Source organism: Drosophila rhopaloa, unplaced genomic scaffold (assembly GCF_018152115.1).
Source record: "Drosophila rhopaloa isolate 14029-0021.01 unplaced genomic scaffold, ASM1815211v1 contig_178, whole genome shotgun sequence".
In the NCBI taxonomy this organism is placed as follows: Eukaryota; Metazoa; Arthropoda; class Insecta; order Diptera; family Drosophilidae; genus Drosophila; species Drosophila rhopaloa.
This window is the reverse complement of record NW_025335059.1, coordinates 11,759,292-11,778,611: the sequence shown is the minus strand read 5'-3', so window position 1 is coordinate 11,778,611 and position 19,320 is coordinate 11,759,292. Positions and strand designations below refer to the sequence as shown.

Below are 19,320 nucleotides of genomic sequence, written 5' to 3'. Positions count from 1 at the left end.
AAATGTCTTTTGTAGACGCTGCTCACGGGTTTACAAATCAGCACTTCATTTATTTTACTTTTAATAATAATAATTATTAATAAATTATTATAATTAATTTATAATAATTCACGGCTCGTTTTATTATTTAGTGGTTGTTGTGTGTGTTTTTCCTCCATGTATGAATCGTATAAAAAGAACAAGAGCGAGCGGCGGTTAATTCTGATCGGTGGATTCCTTGGCTTCGGCCTCGGCATCCTCGCCGCCCTCCTCCACGGGCGGCACACGGACATCGGCACTGCTGTCGGGCTGGACGAGCACCTTCTTGGGACTCGGCCCATAACTGTCCGCCTCTGCGGAAATGGCACCCGATGGCCCGGGAGCAGCATCCTCATCTTCATCGTCGTGGGTTGTGGACTCCGGTTGCAAACTAGCCGCGGCCTCGGATGCCACTCCGTTTTTCGTCTCCTCCACGGAACACTCCTCGGGATGTGAAAGCTTGCGTCTGGCGATTCGCTCGCTGAGCGCCTTGTGCAGCTGGGCAATGTCAGCCGGTCGGCCCATTGCCAGGAAGATCTTGAGGACTCCGGAGTTGTCGATGGCCGTGAGGCGCAGTGACTTCTGGCTGGCGCGCTCCGCAACCATGGCGGCCCAGACTTTGGTGTTGAGCAGCAGGCGCAGATTACCGGAGGTGCGGAAGACCACGCGAGAGTTGCCTCTGCTGTCCTTGGCATCGTTCAGGCGCAGGCTGCCGCGCCCACGCTCCTCCCAGTTGCTGTTGATAAAGGCGAACAACTTGCAGCTGACGTCGATAATGTTTATCTCGTCCTCTTCGCCAGTGAAGGTCTCCACCTCCTCGTACTTGCGCTTCTGGGCGCGACTCTCTTCGTACTCTCGGGCCACATCGGTGAGGCTCTTGGCCTCAGCGGACTCCTTGTTGTTGTTGCTGCTGCTGCTGCAGGTGGAGGAGGAGGCAGCGGCCTCGCTGGTCTCTGTGGTCTGGGCAGCGTTCTGGATGACGCTGGAAAAGAGTAGTTGCGACGACGACGAGGCGGCGGTGGAGGAGGAGGCGGCCTCCTGGGCAGAGCCCGATCCCGAGCTGCCTGCCGCCTCTGCATCCGGCTCTGCGACGCCCTGCTCCGGATTGGGGGCCACCACACGCTCATGCACATTCTGGCCGAAGACAAAGCCGCTGGATTGGACATGGGGCATGTTGTTCTTGGCAGCGGCAAACATGCTGGAGCGCTCAATGCCGTTACTGCGCAACTTGGTCAGCGGATCCGGCCGCTCGTCCACCTCGTCGTCCTCCTTGTCGGCTGAGGATTCGGCCACCACCGGGACGGTGGACACCTCCTCATCGTCCTCCTCATCCTTGGCCTCGCGCAGGAAGGGATTGTTCAGCAGGGCTGCGTCCTCGCCGGCGGCCAGAGATGTGGAACTATTGCTGGAGCCACTGTTGTTGGCCAGCACCGCAGGGCGCAGCACAGCTCCACCCAAACGCGAAGCCTTCAGAGTGAAACCACCTCGGAAACAGTTAGTTTCGACTGACGCTTCTGGAACAAGAAAAAACAAGATTCGCATGTCAGCTTGTGGGGGAGTCGCAATCGCCAATAACTCCGGTCTTTTTGACCAGCCTTGGTTACAACCAACTCTACAGCTTGAAATACCACACTTACCATTGTTTTCCGACATCGCAAACTTGGCTATTTGCAATTTGTAAATATAAATTGCCAAATCTTTTCCAGAAAAGAGCGTTCTCTGTAAAGCCTGCCAAACGTTATCGCTGGGCTATCGCAACTATCGATAGGCAACCGGCATTGACCAACACTAACATTTGCAGTGCAGTGTTGCCAACTTGCCGCTGAAAAAAACAAGAAATTTACAAGTCATCGACAGAGTGTTTGCCAAAAAAGATCGGCAATAATTGCATTTAAACAAAGAGTTAAATTATTTACCAAGAGCACGCTTGCTAACTAGACATGGCTCAGACTCTGGAGGACAAATCCATCTGGGAGGACGGCGAGGAGTCGCTGGGCGAGGAGGTGATGCGTATGCCTACCGATGAGATTGTGAGCAGGACTCGCCTGATGGACAACGAGATCAAGATCATGAAGAGCGAGGTGATGCGCATCACGCACGAGATCCAGGCACAGAACGAGAAGATCAAGGACAACACGGAGAAGATCAAGGTAGGCTGACTATGAGACACCTCCACCGGCAACCGCCTTTATCCGTAACCCGTTCCCCCATTCAGGTTAACAAGACTTTGCCCTACCTGGTGTCCAATGTCATAGAGCTCTTGGATGTGGATCCGCAGGAGGAAGAGGATGACGGCTCCGTCACCGTGCTGGACAACCAGCGAAAAGGCAAGTGCGCCGTCATCAAAACATCCACGCGACAGGCCTATTTCCTGCCCGTCATCGGCCTGGTGGATGCCGAAAAACTGAAGCCTGGTGATCTGGTCGGCGTCAACAAGGACTCATACTTGATCCTGGAGACCCTACCTGCAGAGTACGACGCCCGCGTGAAGGCCATGGAGGTGGATGAGCGACCCACAGAGCAGTACTCCGACATTGGTGGTTTGGACAAGCAGATCCAGGAGCTTATTGAGGCAGTGGTGCTGCCCATGACGCATAAGGAGAAATTCAAAAACCTCGGCATTCACCCGCCCAAAGGTAGGGCTCTTACTCTGTTTCTTAAAAGGAGAGTTTTTATTAACTAAATTCTTTTCAGGTGTTCTCCTGTACGGCCCGCCTGGAACTGGCAAAACTTTGCTGGCTCGTGCCTGCGCCGCTCAGACCAAGTCAACCTTTCTGAAACTGGCCGGTCCGCAGCTGGTGCAGATGTTCATTGGTGATGGTGCAAAACTGGTGCGCGATGCCTTCGCTTTGGCCAAGGAAAAGGCGCCCGCTATTATCTTTATCGACGAACTGGATGCCATTGGTACCAAACGTTTCGATTCGGAGAAGGCCGGCGATCGTGAGGTGCAGCGCACCATGTTGGAGCTCCTTAACCAGCTGGACGGATTCAGCTCCACCGCAGATATCAAGGTTATTGCGGCTACCAACCGTGTGGACATTCTAGATCCTGCTTTGCTGCGTTCTGGTCGTCTGGACCGTAAGATTGAGTTCCCGCATCCCAACGAGGAGGCGCGTGCCCGCATTATGCAGATCCACTCGCGTAAAATGAACGTGAGCAATGATGTTAACTTTGAGGAGCTTTCCCGATCGACGGATGATTTCAACGGCGCCCAGTGCAAGGCCGTGTGCGTGGAGGCCGGCATGATCGCCCTGCGTCGTTCCGCCAGCTCGGTGACGCATGAGGATTTCATGGACGCCATCATGGAAGTACAGGCGAAGAAGAAGGCTAATCTTAACTACTACGCTTAAGCTAGAAATTTGCAGTTGAACTACATATTGTCCGCTCCCATTAAAATAAACCATGGAAATTTAACATATTTCGGTTTACCAATCTATTTTACGACTTCTTCGGATTGAAAAGGATATTCCATGGGCGAAAAAGGGCTGTACTAATGTTTTAATTGACTTTTATGCCTGAAATTTAACCCCAATTATATTTAATGGCTATTTCATTAAAAATAAACAAACAAATATCAAATGTCGATCGATTCATTGGTTTATCAGTACAACATTCACATTCTGAGTACGATATTTTTTAAATATCTAAAAAAGTCGATTTTAGAATTAATAAAAAATATTAAATCGGGCGAAATTAGATGATAAATATTTACACGCACACTAATTAACCTATAGGGATGATTAACCAATTCACTAAGACTAATCAGTGGGATCAAGTGAGTTGGCGCTATCCGGCGCCGCTGATGTTGAGCTACTCTCGCCTTGCGACACTCCATCAGTGTTCGATGCACTAGCCGCGGAGGATCCCGCAGAAGAGGACGCAGCAGATGAAGTTTGGGGAGCAACTGCTGCAGCGGTAATGGCTCCCACTGCGGCTTCCCCGTCGAGAACTCCGCCCACAGCTGCAGCTTCCGCTCCAACCGGCGCCAGATTGACTGGCGCTGCAGCAATGTCATCTGCAGCTGGCTGCTGTGCCGGCTGATCTGGCTGCTGGAATGGTCGCCTCATGTACATGATGATGCCCAGCAGAAGAGTCAAAACGGTTATCATGTACAAATCCCAATTGGCAGCTATATTTTCATCCATGTAGAAGATAAACCTGTAAGGTGACTGGAGGAGAAGGGCATTAAAAGATATTCCCCAGTTTATATAGAGTATTTCCACGCACCTCCTTGATTGATTCAATTTTGGCCAGCATCTGCAGCTTGAAGAGTGCAATGGCCACTGGTACCTTGGCATCCGAGTTGGTCTCGGCAGCCAGATCATACAATCTTTTGGCCAAGTGCCAGTCCTTCTTCATGCCCAGCCCTTGCTCGTGCATGTAGCCCAGGTTAAACATTGCCTGTGCATTGTATTGCTGCTCCGAGGCTTTCCTATGGGATTTGTGTTAGTGTCTATTTATCTATCAATCAATAAATCCCTAACCAACCTGTAAAGAGCGGCTGCAGTCTCGAAGTCCGTGGAGGTACCCCAGCCGTAATAATAGTAGTCGCCCAGTTTGACTTGGGCCGCCGAGTAGCCCTGTCCGGCTGCCCTTTTCCAATAGTAGAATGCGCGAATCAGATCCTCGTGCCGATCGTTGAACACATGCACTTCCTCGCGGTCAAGTAAAAAGGCGGCATTACTCTGGGCCACCTCGTAACCAACTTCTGCCATTAAGGAATACTGCATGTAAGCCTCGTCGATGCGGTTCTTCTTGTAATCGCTGTAGGCGTGCATTAGTCGGCTGCTCCAGCGTCCACGTTCTGAGACGGTCTTAAAGAACTGTAAGTAACAAGTGTAAAGCCAGTTAGAAACTTATTATCATTGCAAGTGTTTCACTATTAGACTTACTTCCACAGCTGCTGGACATGAACGTAGCATACCCATGCCATAGGCGTTCATCACTCCTAGATTATAGTAAGCCAAAACATGTCCTGATTGGGTGGCAAGGTTAAAATACTTGAGGGCGAGCTTGTAGTCTGTTTTTACGCCATTGCCAGCTAAAAAAAGAATTATTCATATTTATTAGATTTATAAAAATAACTTTTATCTGATCAAAACTAAATTAAACAAGAGAGAACGCTATAGTCGGGTGCCCCGACTATCAGATACCCATTACTCAGGTAAAGGGAGTGCGAGGGAGATGGAGATAGAAACTTTGATCACGCATAACTTTTTAACGAATGGTCCGATTTGAAAAATTTCTTCTACATTTCGATAGGTATTGATAAACTCAATAAAACTGCCTTTTTACTTTTCCGAAATATTTAAATTTTTAAAATCGTATATAAGCGATTGTGGGCGTTAAAGGGGGCGTGGCACCATTTTGAAACAAACTTGCGCTGCGTAGGAACTTCTAAAACCTACATGCAAAATGCCAATCTTCTAGCTTTTATAGTTTCCGAGATCTCAGCGTTCATACGGACAGACAGACAGACAGACAGACGGACAGACGGACAGACGGACATGGCTAGATCGACTCGGCTAGTGATCCTGATCAAGAATATATATACTTTATAGGGTCGGAAACGCTTCCTTCTAGCTGTTACATACTTTTGCACGAATACAATATACCCTTTTACTCTACGAGTAACGGGTATAAAAACATCTTTTAAAATTTTGACTAGGAGAATTTTTAACTTACTGAAATACATATTGCCCAACTGGAGTTGACCATCTACCCATCCTTGATCGGCAGCCTGCGTGAAATAGGATAATGCCTTGATCGAATCCTTGGGCACACCAAGACCCTTCAGGTACATTAAACCCAATCCGCTCTGTCCCACTGGGTCACCCATTTCAGAAGCCTTCGAGAAGTACTAGGAAGTAAAATAAAATACAAAAATTAGCTCAGAAATATGTTATCAATGTTATTCCCACCTTAAATGCGGTATCATTGTCTGCCTTGATTTGCTCGCTTCCCTCTAGATAAAGCTTGCCCAGAAATGCGAAACCGATTGCATTGCCTGCATTAGCAGCCTGTGTGAAATACTCCAAAGCCTTCTGGTGATCCTGCTGGATAGCTTTGCCGCCCTGGTAATATAGCTGACCCAGTCCAACCTGCGACTGGACATCGCCCTTGTCGGCCAGCAGCTGGTAATAGTCCACAATCTCTGTCTCGTGGCTGCCGGGGTTCTCTAATTCATCAAGCAGACGCACTCGATGCACCACCGGTCCATTGGCGAATGTGATCTTAGAGGCGACCTTTTTTGCCACCCGCTTATACTGGATCAGTGCCTTCTCACAGCTGATTGGCACATTGATGCCATACAGATAACGATAGCCCATGGCCATCTGGGCCAGGGTGTTGTCACCCAGGGAGGCCAGCGTGTAGTGAATTAGGGCCAGTGGCTGGCTTACGTTCTTGCCACCCACTCCCGCCGAATAAAGGAATCCCAGCCCCATGTGCGCCTCTGGGACGCCTTCGTTGACCAGACTCTCGAACTCATCTGCGGCATGGTTAAAATCAAACTCCATCCAGTGCCCCAGGAGAACGGCCCAGGCCAGTTCAGCCCTGGCCTTGAGGTGATTAAAGGCGGCGGCCTTTTTGAGCAGGGTGAAGGCCACCCTCTTATCCGTTCGCGGCTTTGCCAGCATGTCCATGGCGTTGTCGTACATGGTTTGAGCTGAAAGTCTCAGGATCAGGAAATGTTTTGAAAGTGTATAAATGCCCACTTACCTTCTATCTGCTCTGGTGTTAGTTCCACCACCTCAGTGGGCTGGCGTTTAGCTTCGATTCGCTCGATCTCGGACTTTAGCTTTTGCTGTCTCAACAGGCTATCGTTCCAGAGGCGTTCGAGCAGGGCAGCGTGCATGACCTTGGTGCGGGAAGCAAACTCCGTGGAGTCCTTGGGCTTGGCCGCTTTTCGTTCGTTGCTCTCCGCCGGAGCCCGTGACTCCGACTCGGCCGTGGTCACCTCCTCCGCCTCTGCCTGGGTGGAGGGTTCATTGGGCATGGTCGGAGTGGCTGTACCTGTACCTGTCCCCAAGCCCGTACCCGTTCCAGTGCCCGTGCCTGTGCCCGTACTGCTGCCAGCGGCTTCAGTGTTGGGCCCTTGGAGCTCCTCCGCCCGCAGCTGCCAGGCGAGGAGCAGAGCCAGCAGGCACATCCAACTGTTGCCCTTCATCTTCAGCTATCTACGTGGTCGGGGCGGGGGATGGCGTGATGCCTGATGGATTTCCACCGATAATTTCGATCTTCTTCGAGTCTCGTCTATCAGCTGCCTTTCCACTTCTGACGTGTTGTGTTATTTACTTCTTGCTCGGGACGCTGCGCCAGTGGAAAGATCGATTGCTTTTCTCGGTGCGCTCGTTCGGCTTATCGCTGGCTCATTTTAGCCAGCTGCGGTTGGTGGCTGAAATGACCTGGCTCTCTTTTCTTAATTATTCACACGTAAGATTCTTTTTTAATCTTTTTTGTTGCAATGCTTATAGTGCTGCGAACGGGCCGAGGTTTATTAGGCCAGTGTTGCGAAGCGTAGTCCCGAAAACAGAAGTGTCCAAGGACGGGGCGAGAAAAACCTATGCAGGGGTCAAAAGGGAAATATGTATTACAACACTGGAAAAAATGTTTTTATTACAAAGAATGTATAATTTTTATAGAGAAGTATAATTTTTTATACTACTTGTGTTGCAATAAATATTTAGATCGCGAAACAGTTTAACTATCACATAATCGATCATTCATAGTTTTTAGCGAGCATGTTAATATTATAAAGGCGAATATTTTTGCACAAGTATTTCTCGTTTAGAAAATTAAATTTGTCAATACCGTTTTTCAAATTTTTTATGAAAGTTAGAAAAATAACCAAAAATAACCAAAACAGTATACTTAAGATTTATTTATTTTTTTATAATAAACGTTATAGAATGGGTCAATAACCAAATACAAACATCATCTTTCCACTTTTTGCTCAGCCACCTGCGATCAAACAATACATCTTATTTTTGGGGGGCTTTAAGTAACGGCTTCCTGTCCCCCCAGCTACGCCTGTGCATTTTCCGGCTGTTGTTTCGTTATGCAAAGGAATGCACAGATCCAACAGAAGTGAATCGAATTTTATTTGAAGCTGTTAACGTGCGATCGGAGGTGATAATTCCGAGCTGGACTAATTAGAATACGGGGAAGGTCTGCGGTCCGTGAATCACTCACTTTTGTCTCGATCGATCCCGCCAGTCAGCCAGTGAGCAGCCGGCATGGAGATGAGTGTAAGTAGTGACCTGCGTGCCAGACACCTATGTAGGCCCAAAACCCAAACGCCAGCCCAAATCCGAAACCCGAAACCAGTTCCGAGCCGCGTTTCGTTCGAGTCAGTCGCACAGCGAATCACTATTTAAGCTCGACCGCTAGCGCTGGTGAAAGTTACAGCTGTTGCGTTTGCTCCTCTGACAAAAATACTCACCTGTCACCTGCACCCTGATCCTCCTCCGATCCCCTGTGATTCCAGGCCGCCATGTTCGCACGAGTGTCCTTTTACCCCACCCTGCTGTACAATGTCCTGATGGAGAAGGCCTCGGCCAGGAACTGGTACGATCGCATCGACGAGCATGTGATACTGGGAGCCCTGCCCTTCCGCAGCCAGGCCAATGACGTAAGTAGCAAGGATTAGTAGTAAGTCAGGAATCCTTCTAAATCCGTGTTTAAACCCGCAGCTGATTGCAAAGGAAAACATGAAGGCGGTGGTGTCGATGAACGAGGATTACGAGCTGACCGCCTTCTCCAACAACACGGAGAAGTGGAGCAAGCTGGGCATCGAGTTCCTGCAGCTGGCCACCACGGACATCTTTGAGTCGCCCAACCAGGAAAAGCTTTTTCGCGGCGTGGAGTTCATGAACAAGTTCCTGCCCCTTCAGCAGAGGATTGGCGGTCTGAGTTCCTCTCGGTTGCCGGAAAACGTAGGCTCCGTTTATGTACACTGCAAGGCGGGCAGGACGCGCAGTGCCACATTGGTGGGCTGCTACTTAATGATGGTGGGTTTATATTTAACTTGAAGAAGACTTTCAAGAGCTCATGACTTGTTTACTTTACAGAAGAACGGCTGGAATCCGGACCAGGCGGTGGACCACATGCGCCAGTGTCGGCCACACATTCTGCTGCACACCAAACAATGGGATGCCCTCCGGTTATTCTACACAAACAATGTGCAGGCCAAGTCATGACCAAAACCTGACAAAAGCCAACATTTATTGCTTACAGTAGATTACCATACGTAACAAAGGTGGTGCCTGTTACCGAACTATTTTAGTGCTGATTTTCTTGTTAAATATACAATTTTCTACAAACGAACAATGTGCATTTGTTACTTTTTACAATTGTTTATTTACTGCTTATCGCGAAACTATGAATAAATAACTGGTGTTTCGTGGTTCTTCAACTGGTCGCTCTCGACTTTTAAGCCTTCTTCTCGGCATCCTTACCCTTGATGGCCCAGAAGCGTTTGATGCCATTGGCCAGACCCACGTCGTTCTGGATAAAGTAGAAGAGACCACCCAGCGTGGCCACCGATAGGATGATCAGTGCAATGTGGGCCACTTTGGGCAGGACGTTGCCCACGACAGAGGGCCGCATGTAGTCCACCACCATGGCTTCAACGCCCCTGTAAGTTTAAAAACAAGAAAATTAGTAATACTTTTTTTTATTATAGATAGGTGTAGAAAAAAATGGGATACTCTTTTACAAAAGGAGTAGATTTTTATTTATTAAAAATTACATTCTTTAAAATTTATAAAAGTTTGAATTTTTGATATTTAAGAATTCACATTTTCTTTGCTTTACATATGTTTATATACTCTTTATAATTCCGTTCGTGCTAGCCGCAAAAATACCTTTCTCTTATAACATTAAAATAATATTTATATTGTTTCTTGGTTATGAGTATAAAATTTCAAATAAGAAAAGTCTTAAACCTAGAAAGCAATTTGTGTTTAATTTCTAGATAATAAAAAAATATATATGGATGGCGGAGTAGATACTTACCAGTGAGTGTGGATGACGACAGAGATGGCCAGGAGGGCGTCCAATACCTGGGATGGGGCAATGAAGGCAGCTGGGATGACAGCCAGCAGGCCGGCGGAAACAATGCGCTCGATGGTCCACAGCAGGGTGTGACTCGATTCGGCGGATGCCATGCGCGGCGCACTCACGGAGATCTCACGGCGTACAACGGGCTGCAAAAGCAGGTGGGGATTGGCATTAGCTGTGTGCCCATCTGGATTACAATTTCCAAACACATACCGCAGCAATCTTGGCCAAAGCCAGGGGCTGGACCAGTGTCCGGCGCTGAGCATTAGCCACCAAAGTGGAGTAGCTCTTCAGGGGCGTGATGCGGGCCGACTTGACGAGATTTGCGGCTAAAAGCGGATACCAACAAACGGTTTGGTTATATAATAAAAGCTGTTTTACGGCTTATAATCGGGTAATTGACCAGCCCGGAGGTCCTTACCATTGCAACGGACAGCGCCACGCAGGACCATCGAGAGGGACATTTTGGGATGTGTAAAAATTGAGAATTTGCAGCTCAAAATAAAAATTATATTGCTCCGTGAGACGTTTTGGGCGATTTGACTATGAAATTTCACAGCACTGGACTTAGAGCTGCCTGCTGTCTTCGATTTATCACTGTTATCGATATACAGTAACGCCTGAAATATTAGCACCGCATGAAAGTCAAAAAACTTTATTAATAGAGTTGAAAACTTCATAAATAATAGGTATTTTATCTATTGTATTCCAAATAAATTATAATTTACTTTTAGATGTTTTATAATTTGATTACTCAAATTAAGTGTGTGTATGTCACTTACAATTCTGATTTAATTATTTTATTAATTTAAAAATTTGCTTGAGACATTCGAAAGTTCACATTGTAAGGCACGCAATTAATCCTAAGTCACTATATATTTTTGTAAATTTGTAAATTTCGTTGGATGGAATTGGACGGAATAATTAAAAAATGCTTTGATCTTAATAAGCCACTAAACTAATGACCAGGGCGCAAGTCGTGATAATAACTCCAGTCAGTTGTAAATCGAGCGTCCCTGCTCCTGCTCGGTAAAAGTCCCAGTCGAAGACCAAGTTAAAGGCGTCCGATGGCTTCCACGGGTTCAATCCATCATCGAAGAACATGGGACAGTCGTCGCGTTCTCGCTCGTACTCCACGGCATCGATAGCCACCGCAGCGCCCTCCGAGTGATTCCACGAGGTCACGTCCTGCTCCAGTTTGCAGAAGGCCCCCACAGCCTGCGACATGAGGACGCGGTTGAGATCGGCACGTTGGTAGACCCAACAGCGGTACTTAGACAGTGGATCCAAATCATCATAGGTAATTAGGTAGGACTTTAGATTCTCCTTCCAGAATCCAATGCATTTCATGCGATAATCCGGATCACTGTAGATATCAACAGGTCGACCCAAGTGATCCACGGACAGGCAATAGTTTTCATCCACCGCCAGTTCCTTTTGATCAGTATCGCACACTGACAAATCTGAGATGTTCTGCTTGCAATGAATATCAGGACGGGGACTTAGAGTGACACCACCAAGAATCCTGAAAGATATATGGTAAAGTAAAATATTTGCTTTTATTTAAAATAAAGGGCATTACAAACCTCGTTCTGAAGGGATGTTCTCCTCTTTGAGTAAAGTTGAATTTACCCGCAACGGGACACCGAACAGGAACTGGATTCCGGGCCAAAAAGAGGTCATATTTCCAGGCCTCAGAATTGGGAAACTGAACCCACGAGCAGACCGTGCTGAAATCGTCCTTGATCACGGCCAAACCCTTGCGGTAGCGAATAATGTTGTGGTGACGGGGCATAAAATCAAAGCACACGTAATCCTTTTGGCAACCATCGACAGTCAGGCGAGCCATCATAACACGATTGCCACGACGCTCCCGACACACATAGATTGTCTTACGATAGCGGGCCTTGTCCGGGTAGTAGGTCTCGTTGATGTGGGTCTCACTGATCGAGACATCGGCGTCGATGTTTGCCGTGTTCACCCATTCGCCGCTGAAGTTTTGAGGCAGCGTGCAGCCGGGTTCCACGAACTCCGCCTTTACGGGCGTAAGCTTGAGACGCTCGGGCGAGGTTTCTGGCGTTTTCAGGGTGTTGCACTCGGCAGTAATGGAAACACCCACGTACAGATCGTCGTCACGATTCTTAAGGAAGCATCGGTACTTCTCGTCCTTACGCGACTCCTTTGTATTGGCAACCGCAAAGTAATGGTTCTTGCCCACAAACCAATCGCCCAGACAGCTAAACTCCACAGTACCGGTGAATGTACCCTCCATGCCCTCGCACTGCTGGTAGGTAACGTTGAACTTTTGGTTCTGGATGAGGAACTGGGTGCCCGCTGTTTGGCAGGACTGAATGCGAGCATCCGGCTTGTCGCACACGCCAGTGAAGCGGAAACGGTTCTACAAAAATACAAATTTCGGGTCTAAGTCAATTGTTTTGCAACTAATTTCCAAGCTGGTAGGTAATACCAAGATGTTTTCTGGTTTCAATTTAATAAGTTAAACAATGAACACAGGATTAATCATTTGGTATGTTTAACTTCTCTTTGCTTGACCAGAACGTCAGCCTTCTCAAAAATTGGTTTGGACACACTTCGTGCCCTAACTTAGGATATATGTTTTGGCCAACAAAATATTAGAGGGACCACCAAGAGTTAAGCCCAATCTACGGATCTACAGTACTAACGCATTGAAAACACACAAGTGATTCGAAAACATGCATAGTCCCAGTCCCAGCCAATTTATTAGGCTTTACGTTGCCGAACTCACCTGGTAGGTGAAGTGCCAGACCCCCTCCAGCGAGGAGCGGCAGTTGATGGGCACGAAGTTCTCATTGAAGAGCGTGATTAGCTGCTGGTCGTCCTTGATCCCGCGACAAACATACTCAACGGTGGGCTCCTGGCCATCGGGTATGCCCAGGCACGGGCCCTCAAACTTCTCGAACACGTTCACGGTGCGGATGATGGTGCGGACGCAGTGGTAGCAGTTTTTGGTGCGTTCCTTAAAGACGAATGAGTACTCGTCGCCCCTATGGCGCAAATAGTTGATGCATTGGCCCCTGCTTGACATCGAGGTGGCGTCGATCACCGTCAGCGTGGGCAGGCCTGTTTCCCAGGAGAACCACGATCCCTGCAAGATCTTCGGTATGATGCAGTTGTCCCGCTGTATTTGATTGTACTGGCCGAGAGCTGGAAATAAACAAACGTGAATTTCGGGTGGCCAATTCCCATGATTCACTTGGAGCCTTGGGTGTGGCTTGTAAATCAAATCACTGACCTGAGCCCAGGAAGCCCGCTAGGCAGATTGCGCCCAAGTAATAATGCATTGTGAGTTTGGTATCTTTAGACCTAACAACTAAACATAGTTTTTAGTGTTTCACTACTTTATTAAAGTAATTAAAAACAGTTTTACTCTTAAACAATTATAAAAGACGCAACAAACACAAGTTACAGATAGCCAAGCCGACTTGTCCAACACTGACAACACTAGTAAAGAACCAACTTGCAATACTGATACCCATCTCGGATTTGTATTTATCGATTAATTATCTACAAACAGTTATTTTTTGAATTTAAAACTATGAATAATTAAGGAAAACTATTTATAAAAGTAAACTTTTTTTAAAAATGTAACCAAATGATAAATCAAGAGATTTTCTGGCTGTTTATTTATGTACAATACGGCCGTCAAAATTTTGTATGAACCTTTTAAATTATCAGAAGGAAATAGCAACCTATCATATATGGAACGACTGTCGTTGTTTTCCTACTCAGGAACAAATCAACCAATTTTTACAATTAAAATAATCTAGCTGATCATTGATGGATAAATTTACTGAAAAATTACGGTTAATAACAATAGTTTTTACGTTTTATCATATGTATTGATTAGCTTTTTTCAGTATATTTGTGGCGCACGGAGCGCACCATAATTTTATAAGAAAAATTACTGTAAAAGTTTATTCAACCAACAAAAATTTGTTTTGCCTTTATTATTAGTATTTTAGCCTTAATCTAGCATCTTTACGACAGAAAACCAGACAACAAAGAGCTGTAAAACATTAATCCTCCGACATGATTTTATAAATAATTATGCAAGTTGATGTAATCGACTTATATTTCAATTTCTTATAAGTTTAAGAATTATGTAAATATTATGTGATTTGTTTTTATTTGTTGTATGGTGAAAATTGTAATTTAATCTAATCGGAAATATTACAATGTATAATATAAAAGCCTTAGTTTTCAATTATAGTATTTAATTAAAATCAAGCTCAAACGTTTTATTATAGAAGTTCGAAAGTTTTGTGGCTTGATAATTTTCAAGCACGGGAGGTTTTACTAAAATTTTAAAAATAGATTGGGCACTATTAGAGGGTTAACGCTGTCTGGGACGACAGAAACGAGCACATCGACCTTTACACGAACGCCCCCGCAATTATTCACCCGACTGCAGTTTGGACCTTCTCGTCACCTGTTCCTAAATAGCACACCGATTTTCACAAGTGGCGCAGCTAATCGGGTGATTGGTGGTGCGATTATGATCTCTGGCCAGATACAATTGGAATGTGATTCACATGCACGGAGTTCCTAAGCTGCTTATATAGTCCGTTTTGAACTTTGGAGCCCCATACCAGTATGAATGGCGTGTCTGCTGATAAGTCCGGCGAAGTGTCTAGGTGCATGGTGTTAGTGCTGGTGCCTCCATCCGCGCCTTATCAGCCGGGGTCAGCTCAGAGTTCCGAGCATGATCAGACTGCCCGATTCGGGACCAAGTCTATATGGGAGCAGCTCGATCGGAGGCCTGCCAGTATCAATTCAGCCGGTGCCAGCAACAGTTCACAGCGATCCGATTCCGTTTCTCCAGTAAATCCACACAAATGGGTTAGTGACACGCGCTGCCTGGGAAGGTTATTCCTCTAACTTTCCGATCCCTTCAATACCACTTAGCAACTGCAACCAGCGGCAGTGGACTCCATCTGGAGGCCATCGATCGCCTCGGCTCCATTCCCCTGGTGGAATCCAGCGTGAAGCGAGTTGAGAACATCTACGACAAGGTCAAGAACAACAATAGGCTCTTCTCCTGGTACTTTGAGACCGCCGAGGCTACCATCTCCGCGGCCTACGACACCGTCCAGCCGGCCGTCAAGCTTTTCGAGCCCTCCATTCGACGCCTGGATAACGTGATGTGCAAAAGCCTGGACATCCTGGAGCAGCGCATCCCACTGGTCTACCTGCCGCCCGAAATGGTAAGTAAACGTCCCCGGCCACTGTCCCCCATTCGCTGACAAAAGGGCATCATTCTCTGCTTGAAGATGTACTGGAACACCAAGGAGTACATGTCGGATCATCTGGTGCGTCCGGTCCTGAAGCGCGCCGACTCCGTCAAGCAGATTGGGAACGCGGTGCTGGAGAGCCCACTGACCACCTATGCCGCCGAGCGCATTGATGGCGCCTTTACAGCCGGCGACAAGTTTGTAGACAAGTATCTGGTGCCCATCAGCACGGATCAGGATCAAACAGATGGTAAGTCCTTGGGTTACCTTATTTAGAAATAGGGGAATAGGGTTGGTCCAAATTTTAGAAAACAAACTTAGATTTTCTAAACTGTGGGTCCACATTTCTCAAAAAAAAACTTTAGCTATGAATAGAATATTAATTAAGAGCTAAATTCTTTAAAAATAGTGCAATCTCAAAAATATATTCCATTTTCTATTTTCTATTTTTTTAATTCTGTATTATTCAAAATTATTGTAGTTCAAAAATTGCTTTTGACCCTGGATGGTCATACTTCGTCAATTCGACTGCACTTGACTCGAATGTTTGGCCAAAAAAGTTAGTATGATAAATAATATTTTAAAAATATTAAGACAATTTATATTTTTTTAAGTAGATTTAATCGAAAGTTTTTACTTTACACCTAAAAACTTTTAAAAAACCAATAATTTGGAATTTTTGTACAACGATAAGTCAATACTCATAATGAGAAAGATATATATTTTTTAAATGAAATCGAACAAAAGCTAAATCATTTTGAAAATCAGCCTCCAGGCAAATCGATTCACCCTAAGGTGCACTCATAGTTTATTTTTAAATGGCGACGTCGTCGGGGAGGTTATCACTTGGGAACTGCGAATTCATTCGAATCCGCAGCTAGTCGTGATAAGCCTTGGTCGGGATCCGCCGAAATCCGCTCCCGCGGTTACACAAAAAATACAAAAATCAAATTCGCATGGAGATGGGCGAACTCACAAATTCCGAATATCCGCTTTGCAGCCCCGCAGGAGGATGATAACGAGGCGGTACCGGACGAACGGGGCGCCCTCAAGGCGATCCATCACGGTCAACGCTTCTCCCGCAAGTTGAAGCGCCGCCTCACCCAAAGAACCATTGCAGAGGCGCGGGCCCTGAAGAAACAGAGCAAAGAGGCCATCCATGTGCTCATCTATGCGGCAGAGCTGGTCAGTATAAATTGCAATTGATAAGAACTAGTCATTTAGAAAAATACATGTATGGGTATACAAATACCTATGTATGTGCTTTAGGCTTGTCACGGCTTACTATCTTGAACCAAAGAATTCGCGCTCGATCTTTAAATCTAAAGAATCCCGGAAATAATTAATTTTTTTATATCTACGATACAAGGGATTTTTAATGATAAGAACCATATTAATTTATATAGTCTGAACAATATGTAGTTACGGCTCGGTTTTCGCTATATATTAGATATTTTAGATAAATAATTTGTATCCTGCTTCTTAAATATTAATATGTGATTAAGCCTTAATATACTATGATATCATACATCAAATTGTTTCTATAGATTGCCACCGATCCCAAGCAGGCCGTTCAGAAGGCCAAAGAACTGTGGATTTATCTCAGTGCGGATGAGCCTGAGAATCAGGCAAGGCCCGCCACTTTGGAGCAGTTGATAGTGCTCCTGACCCGCGAATCGGTCAGACGAGTGGTGCATCTGGTGAATTTTAGCGCTCATGTGGCAGCCAATATACCCAGGTTAGTTTAGAAGAATGCAGATCCATAACTTTTAAAACTAAGCCGTACCTTATCCTGACAGAAACCTGGCGCACACGACCACAGAGGTGGCCCACCAAATCATATACATCAACAACCGCATAATCACAATATCCCGGCTGGACAAGGTGAAGACTCTGTCCAAGGAGGAAGCTGAATCTCTATTCAAGCGCATGCTGGCGTTCTACGGCAGTCTACAGGGTCTGACTAACACCTACCTGGTAAGGATATCATTAACGATTCAATTAAACTGGAAGATCATCCAAAATATATACCGTAGGAACGTGTGGCAAGCTTCTTATCCGGACGCATGGAAGCCGAGAAGGTGACGGGCAGCGACAGCGCCAATTCCAATCACAGTTCCTCGCGGAGACGGCAGGAGCAGAATCATTACTCAGCCACCCACAATAACATCAACGGCGTCTACTAGCATTGAATTTTTTATTGCTATCGTATTCTTATTTCTTATGATAGAGTTCTGTTTCTCCGTACATATACGCACAATTCACTAAACGATATATTTTTTTTACAAAATGCATTTGCCAGTAATATAAGCCCAATATCAAATCAGACTAACATTTTTCATTGAAGAACAGAATCATGGCAAGTGAAGCGTTGGGAAAGTTCTTTTTTTAATGCCAGAGTGCAAAAATTATACTCATTAATATGGTACAGGAGCGAGTCCCCGGCAACGGTGTACGGTCAACATCCTCGGAAGTGGAGTTGGATAATAACGCACTATCAGATGCACAAAGTCATGGTTCAGATAGTCATCCACAGAGGGCATGTGCTTTTTGATAAAGACTCTATCAATATGGATGAATGGGCCGGCTATAGGACAGGCCTTTCGTGGAACATTGTTCTTAAGATAGTTTAGCATCAGATCCTCGGCCTGCTCAGGCTTGACACTCGAGTTCCTGCAGCGGTCCAACACTCCGAGTTCTCTAGCGACCGACATTTGAAAACTTCCCGATTTATAGAATTTCTCTTCCGGATGGTTGATCGCGAAATAGGGTCCCACGGACTTAATATTGCCATCCTTGTCCGTGATGAAACAGGCAAAGTTTAGTATTAAATCCGTTTCAGGGTCAGAGCCAGAGTTGTCCATATCTATCCAAACTATATCCGTGCTCATTTTGCCAACTGTATAGTGAGCAGCTTTTATAAAAAGTGGTCAAGCAAAGCGAACTGCATGCTCATAATGATTAGATAAGAGCCGGTGGTCATAAAGATACCTTTCGAGTTCTTTATTTATACCATTTTGTGAAGTACCCAGCAGTCAATATAGCACTTCTGTCGCATTTCAGAATTGATTTTATATACATCTGAATTTACTAAGAAAAACAGAATAAAACTGCATTAATTTACTTTAATGGGATTGGTCTATGTAACCAAAAGGAGATTGCAATCCTAACGTAAGTCTTAAGTCCTTGCGATAATTTATTTGAAGAAGTTGGCTTTGTAATACTTGAGCTCGCTGACGCTCTCGAGAATGTCATCTAGGCTGCGATGGGCGAATATCTTCTTGGGAGCAGCCTTCTCCACGTCGGGACGCCACCGCTTGGCCAACTCCTTGATGGTGGACACATCCACGATGCGGTAATGCAAATACTCATCCACCGATGGCATAAATCTCCTGATGAATAGTCGATCCATGTAGACAGAGTTCCCGGCGAGGGGGCAAACGCGCTTTGGGATGTTTCTCTCGAGATAGGACAGCACCATATCGGAGGCCTGTTCGGGCTTCACATCCGAGCTCTTGCAGCGATCTACCAGCCCAGATTCGTAGTGGTGCTTCATGCACCACTCGTTCATGTTGTCGTACACCTCCTGAGGATGGTTTATAGCGAAGCAGGGACCCTCGGATTTTAAGTTCAAGTCCTTGTCCGTGATAATGCAGGCCACCTCCAGGATTTTGTCTCTTTCTATGTCTAAACCGCTCATCTCCAGATCCATCCACACGATATCCGTGTCCAACCCACAAACACTCTGATTGCTGCTCATCCTTCCTGTTGAATTGCGAAGGGCAGAGCACTGCGTTTCCAGAATCCGTCGACTTACAAGCAATCCCAAACGCTGTAGTTGGTGGAGCATTTATTATGTTGCTTAAATGTTTTAACAAGTAGATTCTTTGATAAGAATAACATGTGCAGGTGCTTACTGCAATGACATTTTACAACACCAGAAGTTGAAAGATAGGGGGATTCGTGA

General features: G+C 46.0%; 9 protein-coding genes across 10 annotated transcripts; 3 read left to right on the top strand and 6 right to left on the bottom strand.

The window, feature by feature from the left end:
- Positions 1–7: 7 nt before the first annotated feature.
- Positions 8–1,784, bottom strand: LOC108040683 (ran-binding protein 3). Its single transcript, XM_017118252.2, has 2 exons — positions 1,656–1,784; positions 8–1,532 (listed from the first exon to the last, which is right to left on the bottom strand). Exons 1-2 carry the CDS (start codon positions 1,669–1,671, stop codon positions 196–198), a joined length of 1,353 nt encoding a protein of 450 aa, XP_016973741.1. The 5' UTR covers positions 1,672–1,784; the 3' UTR covers positions 8–195.
- Positions 1,785–1,826: 42 nt separating this feature from the next.
- LOC108040684 (26S proteasome regulatory subunit 6A-B) lies at positions 1,827–3,436 on the top strand. Its single transcript, XM_017118253.2, has 3 exons — positions 1,827–2,168; positions 2,234–2,654; positions 2,713–3,436. Exons 1-3 carry the CDS (start codon positions 1,959–1,961, stop codon positions 3,366–3,368), a joined length of 1,287 nt encoding a protein of 428 aa, XP_016973742.1. The 5' UTR covers positions 1,827–1,958; the 3' UTR covers positions 3,369–3,436.
- A 156-nt stretch (positions 3,437–3,592) lies between these two features.
- On the bottom strand, positions 3,593–7,551 carry LOC108040681 (protein sel-1 homolog 1). Its single transcript, XM_017118250.2, has 7 exons — positions 6,739–7,551; positions 5,940–6,685; positions 5,704–5,878; positions 4,911–5,059; positions 4,507–4,841; positions 4,246–4,450; positions 3,593–4,187 (listed from the first exon to the last, which is right to left on the bottom strand). The coding sequence occupies exons 1-7, from the start codon at positions 7,184–7,186 to the stop codon at positions 3,777–3,779; spliced, it is 2,469 nt and encodes an 822-aa protein (XP_016973739.1). The 5' UTR covers positions 7,187–7,551; the 3' UTR covers positions 3,593–3,776.
- Positions 7,552–7,972: 421 nt separating this feature from the next.
- Positions 7,973–9,345, top strand: LOC108040687 (phosphatidylglycerophosphatase and protein-tyrosine phosphatase 1). Its single transcript, XM_017118255.2, has 4 exons — positions 7,973–8,267; positions 8,507–8,650; positions 8,712–9,029; positions 9,090–9,345. Exons 1-4 carry the CDS (start codon positions 8,256–8,258, stop codon positions 9,216–9,218), a joined length of 603 nt encoding a protein of 200 aa, XP_016973744.1. The 5' UTR covers positions 7,973–8,255; the 3' UTR covers positions 9,219–9,345.
- LOC108040685 (succinate dehydrogenase [ubiquinone] cytochrome b small subunit, mitochondrial) lies at positions 9,213–10,649 on the bottom strand. Its single transcript, XM_017118254.2, has 4 exons — positions 10,502–10,649; positions 10,294–10,409; positions 10,036–10,226; positions 9,213–9,655 (listed from the first exon to the last, which is right to left on the bottom strand). The coding sequence occupies exons 1-4, from the start codon at positions 10,542–10,544 to the stop codon at positions 9,451–9,453; spliced, it is 555 nt and encodes a 184-aa protein (XP_016973743.1). The 5' UTR covers positions 10,545–10,649; the 3' UTR covers positions 9,213–9,450.
- A 215-nt stretch (positions 10,650–10,864) lies between these two features.
- On the bottom strand, positions 10,865–13,559 carry LOC108040682. The gene is made up of 4 exons (XM_017118251.2): positions 13,355–13,559; positions 12,848–13,266; positions 11,667–12,478; positions 10,865–11,605 (listed from the first exon to the last, which is right to left on the bottom strand). The coding sequence occupies exons 1-4, from the start codon at positions 13,401–13,403 to the stop codon at positions 11,023–11,025; spliced, it is 1,863 nt and encodes a 620-aa protein (XP_016973740.1). The 5' UTR covers positions 13,404–13,559; the 3' UTR covers positions 10,865–11,022.
- A 1,298-nt stretch (positions 13,560–14,857) lies between these two features.
- Positions 14,858–17,681, top strand: LOC108040692 (lipid storage droplets surface-binding protein 1). 2 transcript variants are annotated; one of them, XM_017118262.2, is made up of 8 exons: positions 14,858–14,961; positions 15,028–15,326; positions 15,393–15,603; positions 15,835–15,912; positions 16,354–16,538; positions 16,901–17,091; positions 17,153–17,330; positions 17,390–17,681. In XM_017118262.2, the coding sequence occupies exons 1-8, from the start codon at positions 14,859–14,861 to the stop codon at positions 17,537–17,539; spliced, it is 1,395 nt and encodes a 464-aa protein (XP_016973751.1). In that variant the 5' UTR covers position 14,858; the 3' UTR covers positions 17,540–17,681. The 2 variants fall into 2 exon arrangements, with proteins under 2 accessions (XP_016973751.1, XP_016973752.1); XM_017118263.2 differs by lacking the exon at positions 15,835–15,912.
- Positions 17,534–19,280, bottom strand: LOC108040693 (probable oligoribonuclease). The gene has a single exon (XM_017118264.2). It carries the CDS (start codon positions 19,201–19,203, stop codon positions 18,550–18,552), a length of 654 nt encoding a protein of 217 aa, XP_016973753.1. The 5' UTR covers positions 19,204–19,280; the 3' UTR covers positions 17,534–18,549.
- Positions 17,771–18,244, bottom strand: LOC108040679 (probable oligoribonuclease). The gene has a single exon (XM_017118248.2). The coding sequence runs from the start codon at positions 18,242–18,244 to the stop codon at positions 17,771–17,773; it is 474 nt and encodes a 157-aa protein (XP_016973737.2).
- Positions 19,281–19,320: the final 40 nt, after the last annotated feature.

Coding starts and splice junctions, on each gene's coding strand:
- LOC108040679 (XM_017118248.2), bottom strand. CDS start 18,244: ATGAGCACGGATATAGTTTGGATAGATATGGACAACTCTGGCTCTGAC.
- LOC108040682 (XM_017118251.2), bottom strand. CDS start 13,403: ATGCATTATTACTTGGGCGCAATCTGCCTAGCGGGCTTCCTGGGCTCA. Junction 13,267..13,354: donor AGCGGGCTTCCTGGGCTCAG/GTCAGTGATTTG, acceptor GTTTATTTCCAG/CTCTCGGCCAGTACAATCAA. Junction 12,479..12,847: donor TCTGGCACTTCACCTACCAG/GTGAGTTCGGCA, acceptor GTATTTTTGTAG/AACCGTTTCCGCTTCACTGG.
- LOC108040692 (XM_017118262.2), top strand. CDS start 14,859: ATGGGAGCAGCTCGATCGGAGGCCTGCCAGTATCAATTCAGCCGGTGC. Junction 15,327..15,392: donor TCTACCTGCCGCCCGAAATG/GTAAGTAAACGT, acceptor CTCTGCTTGAAG/ATGTACTGGAACACCAAGGA. Junction 15,913..16,353: donor TCGAATGTTTGGCCAAAAAA/GTTAGTATGATA, acceptor TCCGCTTTGCAG/CCCCGCAGGAGGATGATAAC.
- LOC108040684 (XM_017118253.2), top strand. CDS start 1,959: ATGGCTCAGACTCTGGAGGACAAATCCATCTGGGAGGACGGCGAGGAG. Junction 2,169..2,233: donor ACAACACGGAGAAGATCAAG/GTAGGCTGACTA, acceptor TCCCCCATTCAG/GTTAACAAGACTTTGCCCTA. Junction 2,655..2,712: donor CGGCATTCACCCGCCCAAAG/GTAGGGCTCTTA, acceptor AATTCTTTTCAG/GTGTTCTCCTGTACGGCCCG.
- LOC108040693 (XM_017118264.2), bottom strand. CDS start 19,203: ATGCTCCACCAACTACAGCGTTTGGGATTGCTTGTAAGTCGACGGATT.
- LOC108040681 (XM_017118250.2), bottom strand. CDS start 7,186: ATGAAGGGCAACAGTTGGATGTGCCTGCTGGCTCTGCTCCTCGCCTGG. Junction 6,686..6,738: donor AACACCAGAGCAGATAGAAG/GTAAGTGGGCAT, acceptor TGAGACTTTCAG/CTCAAACCATGTACGACAAC. Junction 4,842..4,910: donor CATGTCCAGCAGCTGTGGAA/GTAAGTCTAATA, acceptor TGTTACTTACAG/TTCTTTAAGACCGTCTCAGA.
- LOC108040687 (XM_017118255.2), top strand. Junction 8,651..8,711: donor TCCGCAGCCAGGCCAATGAC/GTAAGTAGCAAG, acceptor TTAAACCCGCAG/CTGATTGCAAAGGAAAACAT. Junction 9,030..9,089: donor TGGGCTGCTACTTAATGATG/GTGGGTTTATAT, acceptor TTTACTTTACAG/AAGAACGGCTGGAATCCGGA.
- LOC108040685 (XM_017118254.2), bottom strand. CDS start 10,544: ATGTCCCTCTCGATGGTCCTGCGTGGCGCTGTCCGTTGCAATG. Junction 10,410..10,501: donor TGGCGCTGTCCGTTGCAATG/GTAAGGACCTCC, acceptor ATCCGCTTTTAG/CCGCAAATCTCGTCAAGTCG. Junction 10,227..10,293: donor CTTTGGCCAAGATTGCTGCG/GTATGTGTTTGG, acceptor CTGCTTTTGCAG/CCCGTTGTACGCCGTGAGAT.